The 17,204-nt window shown below is 35.4% G+C and overlaps 1 protein-coding gene across 1 annotated transcript in view; it reads right to left on the reverse strand.

Annotated features, from left to right (window-relative positions):
- Window positions 1-107: 107 nt before the first annotated feature.
- Window positions 108-17,204, reverse strand: part of LOC134230066 (uncharacterized) — a 62,794-nt gene continuing 45,697 nt past the window's right edge. Inside the window, exons 51-64 of the mRNA XM_062711839.1 lie at window positions 13,676-13,886; window positions 12,442-12,565; window positions 12,003-12,184; window positions 11,485-11,715; window positions 11,136-11,317; window positions 10,875-11,047; window positions 10,473-10,616; window positions 10,252-10,329; window positions 9,851-10,053; window positions 9,682-9,752; window positions 9,501-9,566; window positions 9,193-9,316; window positions 3,532-3,605; window positions 108-839 (exon numbers count right to left, since the gene is read on the reverse strand). Coding sequence (XP_062567823.1) covers window positions 798-839; window positions 3,532-3,605; window positions 9,193-9,316; window positions 9,501-9,566; window positions 9,682-9,752; window positions 9,851-10,053; window positions 10,252-10,329; window positions 10,473-10,616; window positions 10,875-11,047; window positions 11,136-11,317; window positions 11,485-11,715; window positions 12,003-12,184; window positions 12,442-12,565; window positions 13,676-13,886 — 1,905 coding nt within the window. The 3' untranslated portion in view covers window positions 108-797. The remainder of the gene's footprint in view (window positions 840-3,531; window positions 3,606-9,192; window positions 9,317-9,500; window positions 9,567-9,681; window positions 9,753-9,850; window positions 10,054-10,251; window positions 10,330-10,472; window positions 10,617-10,874; window positions 11,048-11,135; window positions 11,318-11,484; window positions 11,716-12,002; window positions 12,185-12,441; window positions 12,566-13,675; window positions 13,887-17,204) is intronic.

The following is a 17,204-nucleotide window of genomic DNA, read 5'->3' on the forward strand; positions in this document are numbered from 1 at the left end:
GATACTCTTTGACTTGAAAGCTCATTATCAATGCATAAACATTTAAATCTCAACTAGTAACAACACATGAGAATCTGTAATTAATAAGTAAAGAGTGATTTACTTTGTTTGGTGTTTTATTATTATAGTTCCTATAAAAAAAGTTCTGAAAACATTTAATAAAAAACAACATTAAATAGGAATGAAAAAAAGCATAATAAAAGCCTTATAATTGCAGTGAGTATGAAATATTGCCATATAAAACTATCAGCTACTCCTTACATATCACAGATATGAGCATCACAGTCCTAAAGGTCATGACCTGCAGTGACCTATTTACATGTGGTTAAAGAGTTTTACAGACAAAATAAATAAATATAAAAGGTACATGTTACAAAACAAAGGAATCAAACAAGAAATATGTATCGGTACCTGTGTTTTCACAGAGTACAAAATCATTCCAGTCTCACTCATTTCCATTTCATTTCAAACATACAAAATAGTATGGCTCCTGAAAAAAGATATTTTTTACAACAGATTTTAATTAACAATTGAATGCTTTTATTTCTTACCATATATATACATATCAAAAACATACATGTTTCATTTATATACATTAAAGTATATCACAGTGCTAATTATTTAACAAGTGCTAAAGGTGTAGATGGACGGATAATTAAGAAAACATCTTGTGTAAGGTAATTATCACCAGTTTTATTCATTTGATTGTTATATTTTGTCCTCCAGTTCTGACTGTGGAAGACATTTCCTATACAAATTATCACAAGATGAAGTCTCACAATGGATTCCACATCAGTTTAGCCATTGGTCAGGGAATATCTGTCAAAGTCTGATGTACTCTACAGAGGATAAAAAACAGTCATATAATATAATGTTAGTACTTCAAATCTCCTACTGAATATAACAATATCTGATGTACTTTTCACAAAAGTTCATGGAGGACATATTTTGAATAATGGGGAATCTTAAATAAATGCAGTTTACAACTGTATAACACTTTGGGATCAAAAGCACAGAAACTGACCTGCATGGAGATGCAGGCATTTGTCTCATTATCTATTCACACATGTAGTTTTAAAAGATAAAAATTCCACTTACCAGTAAAAGGATGATATACATTTGTATTTTAAAACATACAGTTTACTTGTGTATCACCAGACTATGCAAAGCACAAAAATCCCTTCCAGTATATTGCAGATATTAATTTGGATTTTCTTTTAAAATTTAACTAGGCTTTACTAAGTATGTAGTTGACATTTCACATTAAACATTTATCTTACATAATTTTTAAAACAAGAGGCCCATGGGCCTTGTAGGTCACCTGAGCATTATGCAACAACTTTCCAGTGATTGAATTTGATTCATGTTTTAATCCAGATGCTATGGCATTCACAATTTTGAAATAGGCACCATTGATCATCATAACAATACACTTAGCAGTTGCTTAGTTTGTTTACTTAATACCCATAGGCAGGGTAGGGGAACAAAAACTGCATTTCAAGTAATCAGTAATATTCAGCATGATCAGTAATGCCCCAATCACACATGAACCCCTGACCCTTAGGCCTAGATCCACACATTGCACAATTTTTGAAAAGGCACCCTTGCTTTTCAAAAATATTTGATAAATACCAAGGAGCAAATTTCAAACAATTCATCCAGTTTCAGTATATAAGTACAGCCCCCCCCCCTCCTTTATGGTACCCTTGACCCTGGGCCTTGAAATTCACAATTCTGGAAGATTAGGACCCTTACTCATCATAACTACATAGGTAGTTCATCTGCTTAATACCAAGGAGCAGAGAAGAAAACTTTCAAAGATTTAGTGTATTTTCATTGTATAACCAATAAAGCCCCACCCTATCACTAGAATCCCTGACTCTGGGGCCATAAAATTCACAATTTTGGAAGAGGCACTCTTGCTCATCATAACTATGCACTTATTTAGTTTATTTAATACCCAGACGCAGAGAAGAAGATTTTCAAAGAATTCATGTATTTTCACTATATAATCAAAAGAGCCCCCTCCCCTACACCAGAACCCCTGACCCTGGGGCCATCGAATTCACAATTTTGGTAGAAGCACTTTTGCTCATCATAACAAAGCACTTAGTTAGTTAATTCAATATCCAGGAGCAGAGAAGAAGATTTTCAAAGAATTCGAGTATTTTCACTATATAATCTATAGAGCCCCCCCCCCCCTTACACCAGAACCCCTGACCCTGGGGCCATAAAATTGACAATTTTGGTAGAGGCACTCTTGCTCATCATAACTATGCACTTAGTTAGTTTATTTAATACCCAGGAGCAGAGAAGATTTTCAAAGAATTCATGTATTTTCACTATATAATCTATAGAGCCCCCCCCCCCCTACACCAGAACCCCTGACCCTGGGGCCGTAGAATTCACAATTTTGGTAGAGACACTCTTGCTCATCACAACTATGCACTTATTTAGTTTATTTATTACCCAGGAGCAGAGAAGAAGATTTTCAAAGAATTCAAGTATTTTCACTATATAATCTATAGAGCCCCCCCCCCCTTACACCAGAACCCCTGACCCAGGGGCCATAAAATTCACAATTTTGGTAGAGGCACTCTTGCTCATTATAACTATGCACTTAGTTAGTTTATTTAATACCCAGGAGCAGAGAAGAAGATTTTCAAAGAATTCATGAAATTTCACTATATAATATATAGAGCCCCACCCTAACACCAGAACCCCTGACCCTGGGGCCATAAAATTCACAATTTTGGTAGAGGCACTCTTGCTCATCATAATTATGCACTTAGTTAGTTTATTTAATACCCAGGAGCAGAGAAGAAGATTTTCAAAGAATTTATGTATTTTCACTATATAATCTATAGAGCCCCACCCTAACACCAGAACCCCTGACCCTGGGGCCATAAAATTCACAATTTTGGTAGAGGCACTCTTGCTCATCATAACTATGCACTTAGTTAGTTTATTTAATACCCAGGAGCAGAGAAGAAGATTTTCAAAGAATTCATGAAATTTCACTATGTACTTATTTAGCCCCACCCTAACACCAGAACCCCTGCCCCCGGGGCCATGAATTTCACAATTTTGGTAGAGGACTCAATGCTGATTACAATCATGCAAACAGTTTGACTGCTTGATGTCCAGGAGTAAAGAAGAAGATTTTTAAAGATTGCACTAATTTTAGTGGTTTTTGCCCCACCCCCCAGGCCCCAGGGGGACAGGGCCCATGAAATTCACAATTTTTGTTCCCCTTCACCCATAGATGCTATATGCCAAATTTGGTTGAAATTGGTTCAGTGGTTTCAGAGAAGAAGCTGAAAATGTTCAAATGTTAACGCACGACGCACGACGCACGACGAACGACGACGGACGAAAAGTGATAGCAATAGGTCACCTGAGTTTACTCAGGTGACCTAAAAATTAATGCAAGTCAAGAGTTAAAGCTCTGCCATATAAAATGATAATTTTTGTCCCTGTTATTTTGAAGGAACAGTTTCCTTTCATCTTTACCATATTGATTATACTTACATCTACAAAGGAGGGGGTCCCTGAAAATGATACGTCCCTATTGTGTGGAGACTGGTCCATCAAAATAGTAGAACCTGGTAATTAACAAACATAAAGGTGAAATACAAACAAAGAAAAAAAAGAACACTGGGGCAACATTTTCAACATATATGTCAAACACATGTATGGATTTGTTTCGTGAAAACTCAACAGTACATTACCAGCTTACTAAATTGTCTGTTCTTTGAAAATCTACATATTATACTTTATAAATCATTTGTTACTAAACAATAGCTAGCTGTAACAGATCTTCTTCAGTGCTGCAGAATGTTAGCTATTGAATGAAATTCAGCTTATCTTCAAATCTTATTTCTCAAAGCAATAGAAATTTGACATTTTAAACAAGAGGCCCATGGGCCACATCGCTCACCTGAGCACTGTGGCTAGAAAAAAAGCAGAAATCAGTTTAATATTGGTTTAATATTTTTAGGTCACCTGAGTAAACTCAGGTGACCTATTGCTATCACTTTTCGTCCGTCGTCGTTCGTCGTCCGTCGTTCGTCGTGCGTTAACATTTGAACATTTTCAGCTTCTTCTCTGAAACCACTGAACCAATTTCAACCAAATTTGGCATATAGCATCTATGGGTGAAGGGGAACAAAAATTGTGAATTTCATGGTCCCTGCCCCCCTGGGGCCTGGGGGGTGGGGCAAAAACCACTAAAATTTGTGCAATCTTTAAAAATCTTCTTCTTTACTCCTGGACATCAAGCAGTCAAACTGTTTGCATGATTGTAATCAGCATTGAGTCCTCTACCAAAATTGTGAAATTCATGGCCCCAGGGTCAGGGGTTCTAGTGCTAGGGCGGGGCCAAATAAGTATATAGTGAAAATGCATTATTTCTTTGAAAATCTTCTTCTCTGCTACTGGGTATTAAATAAACCTACTTAGTACATAGTTATGATAAGCAAGAGTGTCTCTACCAAATTGTGAATTTTATAGCCCCAGGGTCAGGGGTTCTGGTGTAAGGAGGGGGGTGGGGCTCTATAGATTATAATAGTGAAATTACATGAATTCTTTGAAAATCTTCTTCTCTGCTCCTGGGTATTAAATAAACTTACTAAGTGCATAGTTATGATGAGCAAGATTGCCTCTACCAAAATTGTGAATTTTATGGCCCTAGGGTCAGGGGTTCTGGTTTAAGGGGGGGGTCTCTATAGATTATATAGTGAAAATACTTGAATTCTTTGAAAATCTTCTTCTCTGCTCCTGGGTATTAAATAAACTATCTAAGTGCAAAGTCATGCTGAGCAAGAGTGCCTCTACCAAAATTGTGAATTTTATGGCCCCAGGGTCAGGGGTTTTGGTGTAATGAGGGGGGGGGGGGCTCTATAGATTATATAGTGAAATTACATGAATTCTTTGAAAATCTTCTCTGCTCCTTAGTATTTAATAAACCAACTAAGTTCATAGTTATGATGAGCAAAAGTGCCTCTTCCAAAATTGTAAATTTTATGTCCTCAGGTTCAGGGGTTCTGGTGTAAGGGGGGGGGGGGGGTTCTATAGATTATATAGTGAAAATGCATTATTTCTTTGAAAATCTTCTTCTCTGCTACTGAGTATTAAATAAACCTACTTAGTACATAGTTATGATAAGCAAGAGTGCCTCTACCAAAATTGTGAATTTTATGGCCCCAGGGTCAGGGGTTCTGGTGTAAGGAGGGGGGGGGGGGGCTCTATAGATTATATAGTGAATTTACATGAATTCTTTAAAAATCTTCTTCTCTGCTCCTGGGTATTAAATAAACTAACTAAGTGCATACAGGTTATGATGAGCAACAGTGCCTCTACCAAAATTGTGAATTTTATGGCCCTAGGGTCAGGGGTTCTGTTGTAGGGGGGGGGGGGGGGGGGGGCTCTATAGATTATACAGTGAAAATACATGAATTCTTTGAAAATCTTCTTCTCTGCTCCTGGGTATTAAATAAACTAACCAAGTGCATAGTTATGATGAGCAAGAGTGCCTCTACCAAAATTGTGAATTTTATGGCCCCAGGGTCAGGGGTTCTGGTGTAAGGGGGGGGGGGTCTATAGATTATATAGTGAAAATACATGAATTATTTGAAAATCTTCTTCTCTGCTCCTGGGTATTAAATAAATTAAATAAGTGCATAGTTATGATGAGCAAGAGTGCCTCTACCAAAATTGTGAATTTTATGGCCCCAGGGTCAGGGGTTCTGGTGTTAGGGCAGGGCTCTATAGTTTATATAGTGAAAATACATGAATTCTTTGAAACTCTTCTTATCTGCTCCTAGGAATGAAATAAACTAATTACATAGTTATGATGAGCAAGAATACTTCTTCCAAAATTGTGAATTTTATGGCCCTAGGGTCAGGGGTTCTAGTGATAGGGCGGGCCTCTATTGATTATATAGTGAAAATACATTGAATCTTTGAAAGTTTTCTTCTCTGCTCCTGGGTATTAAGCAGATGAACTACCTATATAGTTATGATGAGCAAGGGTACTAATCTTCCAGAATTGTGAATTTCAAGGCCCCAGGGTCAGAGGCACCATAAAGGAGGGGGGCTGTACTTATATACTGAAACTGGATGAATTGTTCGAAATATGCTCCTTGGTATTAATCAAATATTTTTGAAAAGCAAGGGCGCCTTTTCAAAAATTGTGCAATGTGTGGATCTAGGCCTAAGGGTCAGGGGTTCATGTGTGATTGGGGCATTACTGATCATGCTGAATATTACTGATTACTTGAAATGCATGTTTTGTTCCCCTACCCTGCCTATGGGTATTAAGTAAACAAACTAAGCAACTGCTAAGTGTATTGTTATGATGATCAATGGTGCCTCTTTCAAAATTGTGAATGCCATAGCATCTGGATTAAAACATGAATCAAATTCAATCACTGGAAAGTTGTTGCATAATGCTCAGGTGACCTATAAGGCCCATGGGCCTCTTGTTTATTAAACCAAAAAGTGGTCCAAACCAATCCTTAAACAGGGGTTCAAATTTTTTTTTGTCATGGTCAAGTCCAGGACTTAAAGAGTAAATTTGAAGCAAGTCCGAGGAAGAAATTTCAGAGTCCATATTTACCTATACATCATTAACTCATTGCCGTTTGTCATATAGGAGGAAACATGAGGACTTGCGTAAAAGCAAGAGTCTAACCGCAACCGGAAAATAAAAAGACGGATTGTATTTTTGAAACGTTCATAATGTTTTATGGGTAATTTAACGCCCACAAACCCATATTTTTACTTAATACATTTGAGAATTTGCTTTATTTTTAGCTTTACGATTATTTTTTTAACTTTAAAAAAAAAAGATAAACAAGAAACATAGTCAAGTCCCAGGACTTTGGCGAATTCTAAATGCCGAGTCCGGATCCGGACTTTGTTAGTCCGGGACGTCGGGCTTGAGGAATTTTGAACCCCTGCTTAAAGGGCCTGGGGAGAGGGTATGATTTGAACAAACTTAAGTAGATCTACACTAACAAGGATCCTTGCATATTTCCTTGACTGACTGTGGCTTTATTGCCCTTTACATTTGAACTAACATTGTGCCCCCCCCCCCCACCTAAATTATAACAAATCATGGCTTTGCTGTCTTTGAAAAATTTCCTATATATAACTTAGTAAAACCAGTGTTTCCGTTAACGCATATTTCTGCGTATTTTACGCATAAAAATTACTTTTTACCCCCAAAAACGTCACCTAGAGGGTCATCATGACGCAGAAAAAAAATATAAAAACAAGTTTTAAAAATCCAGTTCAATATTGATGTTTTCATAGAAGAAGATATTTTATATGTTTAATTTACATTCTGGACAACTTTCTAGGAATTAATCATTCCTTTTAGTTTAATTTCAAAGTGGCAGTGATTGAAATCGGCATTTCCACGTCAACAATCTATCAAATATTCTTTTGTACGACCTATCTAATTCTTAACAAAACCGGAAGTGTAGACAAAAATGGCGCTTCAACATGTTCAGTCTTACATCGGCTTGGCTTTGTCAAAAAGGCTAATTATGGTAATTAAAAGGTGAGGAAAGTTCAAATCTTTAATAAACAGTCTTATAAAGCAATCAACCACTTTCAATTGTTATCTTTTGATTGAGGTATTAACGAAACCCTAATGGTGTAATCGGTAAAATGTAACTGTGTACCGGTAAAATAAAAGAAGTATGCATGTACCAATTATATTTTACTTTCATTTTTTTGAATTTTTAAACATCAAATATATGATCTTAGAAGGCATAGCTAGTGTTAGAACCGAAAGCTAAACCAGAATATATTTTGACCCTCAAAAAATCTTTTTGACCCCCAAAAGTTTATATCAAAGGGTCATAATGACCCTTGGTTTTAAAAATTAGCAGAAACACTGAAAACTGTGCTCATCCATTGTAGCCCCACCCTACCCTCAGGGGTATGATTTGATCAAACTTAAAACTACACTACCTGGGGATGCTTCCACATAATTAAATATGACTAATCATGGCTTTGCTATCCTTGAGAAGAAGATTTTTAAAGAATTTTCCTAAATATTTCAATGTAACTCTTTGATTGGCCATTGTTGCCCCACCCTACCCCAGGGGTCATAGTTTGAAGAAACTTGAATCTACACTACCTGAAGACGCTTCCATATAAATATGACCAATCATGGCTTTACTGTTCTTGAGAAGAAGATTTTTAAAGAATTTTCCACCTATATATTTCTATGTAAATCTTTGATCGGCCAAAGTGGCCCCACACTACCCTCAGGGGTCATGATTTGGAGAAACTTGAATCTACACTACGTGAGGATACTTCCATATAAATATGACCAATCATGGCATTACTGTTCTTGAGAAGAAGATTTTTAAAGAATTTTCCACCTATATATTTCTATGTAACTCTTTGATTAGCCAAAGTGGCCCCACACTACCTCTGGGGGTCATAATTTGAAGAAACTTGAATCTACACTACCTGAGAATGCTTCCATATAAATATGACCAATCATGGCTTTACAGTTCTTGAGAAGAAGATTTGTAAAGAATTTTCCTATATATTCCTATGTAAATCTTTGATCGGCCATAGTGTCCCCAACCTACCCCTGGGGGTCATGATTTGAACAAACTTGAATCTTCACTACCTGATGATGCTTCCATATAAATATGACCAATTATGGCTTTGCTGTTCTTGAGAAGAAGATTTGTAAAGAATTTTCCTATATATTCCTATGTAAATCTTTGATCGGCCATAGTGTCCCCATCCTACCCTTGGGGGTCATGATTTGAACAAATTTGAATCAACACTACCAGAGGATGTTCCCACATAAGTTTTAACTTTCTTTGCACAGTGGTTCTTGAGAAGAAGATTTTTAAATATGCCACTTAATTTTCACTATTTCCAAATTATCTCCCCTTGAAAGAGGGCATGGCCCTTCATTTGAACAAACTTCAATCCCCTTTACTCAAGGATGCTTTGTGGCAAGTTTGGTTGAAATTGGCCTAGTGGTTCTTGAGAAAAAGTCGAAAATGTGAAAAGTTTACAGACAGACAGACAGACGAACTACAGACAAAATGTGATCAGAAAAGCTCACTTGAGCTTACAGCTCACGTGAGCTAAAAAGTAAACATTTCTGGAGAGAATTCCTTCCAATTTGAAGTTCTTAACTAAGTGACTTACTGGGATTATCATCCATTGTGTAGTGGGCTGACAATATGTATTTGTTATAATCTCTCTCCATTCCCACTTTCTGCCAGAATTTTTTGACATCCGCATCTGGTATTTGGACATTATATATCCTTATCTGCAATTCATTATGCAAAGGGATATACTATAAATTCTTTTCTCGAATATTTAAAACATTAAATTGCTTTGAAAGTCAATATGCTCCCTGGAAACAACTTGTACAACCTTTCTGAGAAAGTTAAGAGACAGATCAAACATAAAAATATGAAATGCCTAGCTATCTGAGGATGTTTTTTACTTACATCATCGAGTATTCCGGTTAAATAATTACTTCCATCAAATCCTATGTACAATACCAAGTCTGTGGCCTACAAATGTAGAAACATGGAATGAATACTATACCAAAAGTTACTGTACAAGTTATCAAGTGATAACACTTTTTCACACTGGAATCATTAATTTTTTCAAAAGTAAAGATCTTACCCAAGAAATTTCTTCAAGCCCTGTAGATTCAACTTCTTTGGTTCCATTGACAAAAAGAGACAGAGTAGCAGCTGTAAAAGAAAATTTAGAAATTTTATTTAAATTTTGTGCACATTTTTTTTCATATATAAAATAATTCCTGGCACTGTTAGTAGAGTCATTTCCCAACCTTGTGCATTGTATCTCATCAACACATGATTATATCTGTTGTCTGTGAGGGAAGTTGTTCCAGTCACAATGGAAGTCTTGACCTGGCTTTTAAATACCCCTCCCTCCACATAGAGACAGAGATCACTTCCGTTTGTACAGAGTATCGGGATCTTGGTGGAGGGGTATCCTGTAGGAAGGTTCACCCACGCTTCCATTGTAAAACTGAAAGTAAAGTATCTCATTTTAATATCTCTTTGTTCCTAAAAAAAATTTCAATCCTAAATGATCGGTGGCTCTTGCATACCCAGCCTAGATTATGTTAACTGATGATTTTATTCTCAAAATGTTAATTAGTAAATTTAATTTATGCGTAAGTTTTTTAATGTGGCTTTCAAAATAAATTTCTAGATGTACTTTTACCTTTTCTCTATTCTCAGTCCACTCATATTCCCGATAATGCCATATGTAGACCCATCCAAAGATAAAGCCTTGTTGGTTCTGTAAGATAACATAATACCCACTATAAAATATCAGGTCTAACAGTCAATCCAAGTGACAAATTTGAAACATCAAAATCCTATTCCTTCATATATATTTTACAATTTTACATGATTGTTTGTCCAGTTTGATTTGTGACTGACCTGTCTTTGCATTCGTATCTCATGTCTGACCAGATGACCCCAGTCTGGTTGTAAGAGAACACCCCAATCCTTCCTCCGGGAATGGACACATCATACAGGGTACCTGAATCAGCGATCATTGTGTCCCCCTCCTTCACAAACAGTCTGTGAGACAAAAATCACACTGATTACAGAGAAAGACCTTAAAATTATTGCATGCATACTTGTAAACAAGTCTTTATAAATATCTGTAACAATTTCTATTCAATAACTTAAAATGATATTGTGCATAAAGCCCTGTGTATTGATATATTCAACTTATAATAATAATTTATACAGTGTTGTAGACTTCAATAGAACATTCAACCATTTCCTTTGAACATGTATAACAAGATAACAACAGTAGAAAAGTTAGTGTGTAACCTGAGAATTCCCCTTGATGGAGTGTGTTGTATGGTCCACCTATAACTTGTTCTACACTTCCAGCCGGTCAGTGTAGGATCCTGCCACAACAGTCGAGAGTACGACGTCACATCATAACTCTGATATAGTGCATTAGCATAATTCTGTCCTACATTGTTAGTGGTTTGCATAACCTACAAATAGACACAAAATGTTATGTTTTGTCTCCAGTGTGATTTACAAGCATAAATATACATGCGCAGTACATCATGCGATACTCACCCTAAGCTGTACCCCTTTGATACCACCATATATGTTGTAATTAAGATGAACATGTCTCCACAGTGCTATGTAATATTCCTGGGTGGAGTGATAGCCAAAAATAAACCCTATATAACCATAGCACTCATCACTCTGGGCATATGTAGTGACTGAGTATTCCATGTGATCAAAGTAACGATTGCCTGGAAAAAAATATAGTAAGAAAATATTGAACAATCTGTTAATTGAATAAGGTATAATTTCACGTCCAATTCAAGCTTCAGTGCAGATGTACAATTGTTTCATTTTAATAAATTCTTTATCATTATCTAATTTAAAGACATAAGGTAGAAATGAATGAAATACACACCTATATAAGCAGCTGGTTTAAGGGTAGTCTCTGTTTGCCTGACTTCTCTCCCTTTGTCCATGATATGCCAAACAGGTGCTTTCTCCGAGGTCAAGGACGGGTTAAGGTCAATAGAAAAGTAGTCTGTGAAGTTTATGGAGCTGACGTCTTTGTTTTTAGGACAGGCATCAAGGTTGTTTATAACACCATCCTGGTCAAGGTCACTTTCACAAACATCACCAACTCTGTTTCCTGCTCACAGAAATAAATATGTACAATACTCTCTTCAAGGTGCTCTTACCTTATGAATTCAAATAAATTTTCTTTATAACAAAACACATGACAAGCTCTTTTAAAATTCATTGTTAAGCTTTGCTGCCCTTTTTATATTAAATCTATATTTTTTATAACAATATTCAAATTGATGTGAATGCTGTTTTGTTTCAAGATGAAGCATCACAGTTGTGTAACAAAGATATATTAAAAGCTATAGATACAATATCAATATCTGAAATAAATGTCCAAAGTTTCACAATTACCATTGGCATCAGCTTGATCAGCGTTGGAGACATACACACAGTTGTCCACTGTATTGAGGACTCCATCATTGTCTATATCCGAGTCACAGAAATCTCCGGTCCCGTCGCCGTCAGTGTCGGTCTGCTGGGAGTTTGGAACTTCTGGACAATTATCCTTAAAGTCTGGTACACCATCACCATCTCTGCAGAGAATATGTTTTCATAAAATGAATACATTGGATAATGAAATTATAATTTGAATTTAAGTGCATTTTACTATCTGCATTGGCTGCCCTTGCCTTATTTTCCTTACATAATAACATAAATAAAACAACAACTAAAACACAATTATAAATTTTTTTTGCATATCTGTAATGTGACATATGAGGAATGTAATAACTGCCTTTTTCAAGACTCATCTTTTTTCAGAAAATGTGACATAGTAAATAGTATAACTTACTTGTCTTGTCCATCACAACTGTCGCCCACTCCATTAAAGTTGGAGTCTGTCTGGGCTGCGTTACTGACTTGTGGACAGTTATCACACTCGTCTCCTACACCATCCCCATCCGTGTCGGTCTGGACTACAACAGTTAATCAATCCAATACTGAATAGAGGAGACTTCTAGACTTCATTACAACATGTACAATAACTCCAAATATTTCCTTATCAATGATGTACAGTACATTTACATATGTCCTGGAAAGTTTACTTAAGGATAACACCTTTTTTCAATTGCATTGCAAGTGAACAATTTCAATGTCAAAAAGAAGTAATGTATGATAATACCAAGTTGAACAAGCCACATTACTACTATAGCAAGGTCTTCTTGTCACCATCAGTCTACGCGAAAGTTGAAAATTGTTACCAGACAAAATGTCTGGTAAAAATAAAATTTTTACCAGACCAAGCAATTTTTTACCAGACCGACTTTTTTTCCGTTAAATCCATACATCATTATGATACTGAGATTGAGAGGATGGTGGGATGGGGTTAATTCTCACTGTGAAATTTAACCTTATTGTTAAATGAATTCAGAGTGAAATGGACATGTTAACTATTTATAATTTTCCTTTGTTAAAGGTATCTATACAATTGCATGTATTTTTTTCCTTCATATTTGACTTGTACAACATACACTGTATCAAAAAAAATTCTTAAATTTAATATGCACTTTCAATGCATATTTATTTTTCCTGAAACAACTCATTATGGTTACTCAAGTTTGATGATCATTTGAAAAAAAATTCCCAACTAAATCTACGTATGAGCTATCTAAATATTTTCCCAACCAAATCTACGTATGAGCTATCTAAAGATCTCTAACCCTTGACAGAGGAAATTCGAATTAGAATAAAAACGATCATGACAGGGTTGTAATTATAAAAATTAATCGGGTATTACTGCTAAATTGGTCAAATAAAGGACATTTGTGGGGAATTGGACCATGTTTACCTCTTAATTTAGATTTATTTGGCCTTATTTTTTACCGGACATTCGGTCCTGTAAACTGATTTTTTTTTACCGACCCGACCTTAATTTTACCGGTAAAAACCGACGGTCCGGTGACTTTCGCATAGACTGCACCATGCTGATAATATATAGACTATTCAATTATTTACACTTAACTCAACTTCATAATAAATTCCACTGCAAAACCCCATAATAGGAAGAAGGAAGAAAAAATATTTACCAGTGGTCGCCACAAGAGGACAGAGGTCGACACTGTCCAGGAATCCGTCGCCGTCCTTATCATTGTCTGTATGACACACGTCCCCCACTCCATCCCCGTTAACGTCCGACTGGTCAGCGTTAGCGACGTTAGGACAGTTATCACAGCGGTCACCAACACCGTCAGAGTCTGTATCATTCTGGTCATAGTTGGCCACATACAGACAATTATCCTAAAAGAAGTCAAAATGGAACATTGTAATCAAACAAAACAGAGAAAACTGTCAACTTTCATTTGTGTGTGGTACATACTGGTGAGTTTCAATATCATGGCAATTTTTTTACTCGCATCCATTTCCTTCATCGAACCACTTATACGAGGGCTGTTTGGAAATTATTGAGACAATTGCATTTACTTCATAAAGGACGTAGATAATTTCATGAAAATTCATCAACATTTTATAAAGAACGAATAAAACTCTTATGCAAAATTTCTAATTGCTATGATAATAAGAAAAGTTTCGGTGAAAAGATAAACATGCATTTGTCAATCGACCCGGAGCAGCATCACTACGTCATTTAACGTCACGTCAGCCGGAGATGGTTTCGCATGTAAAATGATCGAGAAGCGTCTAATACTTTTCTTTCTTTGAAATTACATATAACAGTACAAAAATTAAACAGTCTCTTTTCTTGAACTATTCCTTAAAAATGTATGTTGTTGCTACCTGTGTGTAAAATTTTCATTTGTGGGAAAAGATTACTTAAAATCATGCAGTGACGATTTATGCAACGCGGGTCAACGATATTAATACCGTAACGATATTGATACGTACGTAATAACTGATGGTCGTCCGGTGCTTTTGATTTTAGTCTGGTTGAATTAATTGTAAAAAAAAATGTATACCAATGAAATAATAAACTCCAACTCATTATTTTTTCTCATTGTTATTGTTTTAGCAGGTTGTTGAGTCTGGAAAAGAGTTCTGCATTGCGCTACACAAAATTTTAGGTATTTCGCTGCTCCATCCTTGACGTCACAATCCATTTTTTTATTCTAAGCATATTTCTCTACCGTGCCTAATTTTTTTATGATCTCCGTATTCCTGATCAAAGTTCTAACAAAGTTGCACAACATGAATTTGAATTAAAGCTGAAAAATTATACATATAAACAGAATTATTTTCGCTCTTATTATGGGTCCACGAAGAGTTGGAACGTTGGTGTTACATATTTTCAATATCTGATTTCGAGACTGCTCCAAATACCCCTACTGATGACGCATTTATATACCATTGTACAGAAAATATTTAATATTTGTAAAATATTTTTTGCTTTTATTAATTCTTAGTGTATGTCAAACGTAAATGCAAATTTTCATCGAAAGACGTTCATTAGAAAGCAAAATATACACAATGTCTCAATAATTTTCGAACAGCCCTTGTAATAGTGAATTTTTGTAGAATGTTTCCCTCATTGCATAAAATACTAATCTTACATGTCAAACTGCAGAGATCACAAATAAAGCAAACTAGAAAACTGACCAGTCAGCAAGGGCCCCGCCATGGGGTAGAATTAAAAGGGTGCAGCTCACAGAATGATTAAAAAATGTACGAAGAATAAGCAACAGCAACTGTATTCTTAAAATTTCAAGATAATTCCTGAATATTCAAAAACCTGAAAATAATATCCTTGTATTTACATAAGGCAGTAAAGAACAATTTAACATTGAATGTATTAAACAGTTATGAAGCTTGTGTTATATAGAATGCCAGCCTTCAATGAATGCAAATACATGTATCATGAAGGCTTGACCTTAACCTCAAACAAACAGCAGTTGCAGACAAAGGTTTTCATTAATCTTAAAGATAAAGAAAAGCCTACTAAATTTTCTGCAGCAGGCTAGATAATTGATCCCAAAGGATTAATTGTACCTCTCTCATCATTTTCTTCTAAAGTTACAATAAGAACTTTTTCAGTATTAATGATAGAATGGGGTTTTTATAAAACTACATGTACCTTAAAAATTAATTAACATAAAGTGAAAAAAGTAATTCAAAAAATCTTCTTTAATCTATTTCTTGTTTTTAGAATTCAATGAAATCATAACTATTAAACAAAAATAAATTATAAAAATTTATATCTAAATCCACATTTCACAGTGTTCATAGCATTCCAAATTGACTTAACTTCAAAACAAACTTCATTTGCAAACAGAGGTGGTAATTCATCTCAATGTGACAGATAAAGATAATGCTCTGGATTTTCTTCAGGAGGAAACCTAATTAATACCAAGGGACTCCTAGCCAGCATTCATTTTACAATGGGAACATCTTCAGCAGTTATCTCTCTTTGCCAATGCATTCTAAAATTAAGGCCATCCTTAAAAAAATGTTTTTTTGCGGTAACGCGACCGACTCACCAAAATCCACCCTACTGGATTTTTTTTATTGGTTCAAAAATCTTCTTTTTTTTTTTACGTATTCATTTTCCGTTTTTATCCGATTGATTTTTTTTTTACGTCTCGGTTACACCGACGCTTTATCTTTCCCCCAAGTACTATTTAAACGTCTTTGTGATCTACAAATTTAGAGATGGTGTACGAGAAGGTTGCGGGAAATATTGTCTCTATAGTTCTGTCAGTTGCAGTAAATTTTAAAGGAAAAACATCTTAATTACTAGGCAAAAAAAAATATATTGTGCGTCAGTTCCACCTTACAGATACATGGTATGATGTTTACGAGATCGCCACAAAATTGGTGGCAGACAAAATTCCACGTGGGATGATTGCGGATTTGCAGCTAATTAATAAACTATCAAAATCTTAAACCTCGTAAATATCACACCCCCGAAACACTAGATTAGTGTGGAGTCAGTTATTTGAGGTACGTGGCTGATGAGAGTCCCTTTCTTAGAAAAAGTTTGTCTAAAAAGAACTGATGTGTTCTGATATTTGAGCAATAAAAGATTGAATTCATGTAGAGTGCTTTAATTTTCCTGTTTGATAAGTAACGTGAAAATTGAGACATAGTTAATACCTCTATATCATCGAAATTTATTTCTGACATTTTGTCTCAAAAAAAAAAAAAAAAAAAAAAAAGCCTACCTACCTACTCACACCTAAAATGATGAGGCGCGTTACCGCAAAAAATAATTTTTTTAAGGATGGCCTAAGGAATCTACCCCACCACCCCAGCTCCAAACCAGGGGACATAGAGAACCAAACTTAGCATCAAAATATGTATTTCTGCCTACTGAACTACAATACCAAATTTGAACTTGATTGGGCAACCATAAAAAAAAGTTGCCCATTTATTCTTATGCATACTGTATAAGCACAAATTTTCGTGGGCATAAAATTTCGTTGTTTTGTCTTCAAAAATAGTTTCGTGGGCATTTAATTTCGTTGTTTTGGAAGTTATCCTTTTCAAATTATAGTCATATAAAATTTCGTGTGGGGTTAAATTTCGTTGAATATTGTTAACAACGAAATAAACGAAATTTAATCCCCCACGAATATTTGTGCTTTTACAGTAGTTAAGGATTCTACC

Source organism: Saccostrea cucullata, unplaced genomic scaffold (assembly GCF_032062105.1).
Source record: "Saccostrea cucullata isolate Sc308-1 unplaced genomic scaffold, CSIRO_AGI_Scuc_v1 ctg218, whole genome shotgun sequence".
NCBI lineage: Eukaryota > Metazoa > Mollusca > Bivalvia > Ostreida > Ostreidae > Saccostrea > Saccostrea cuccullata.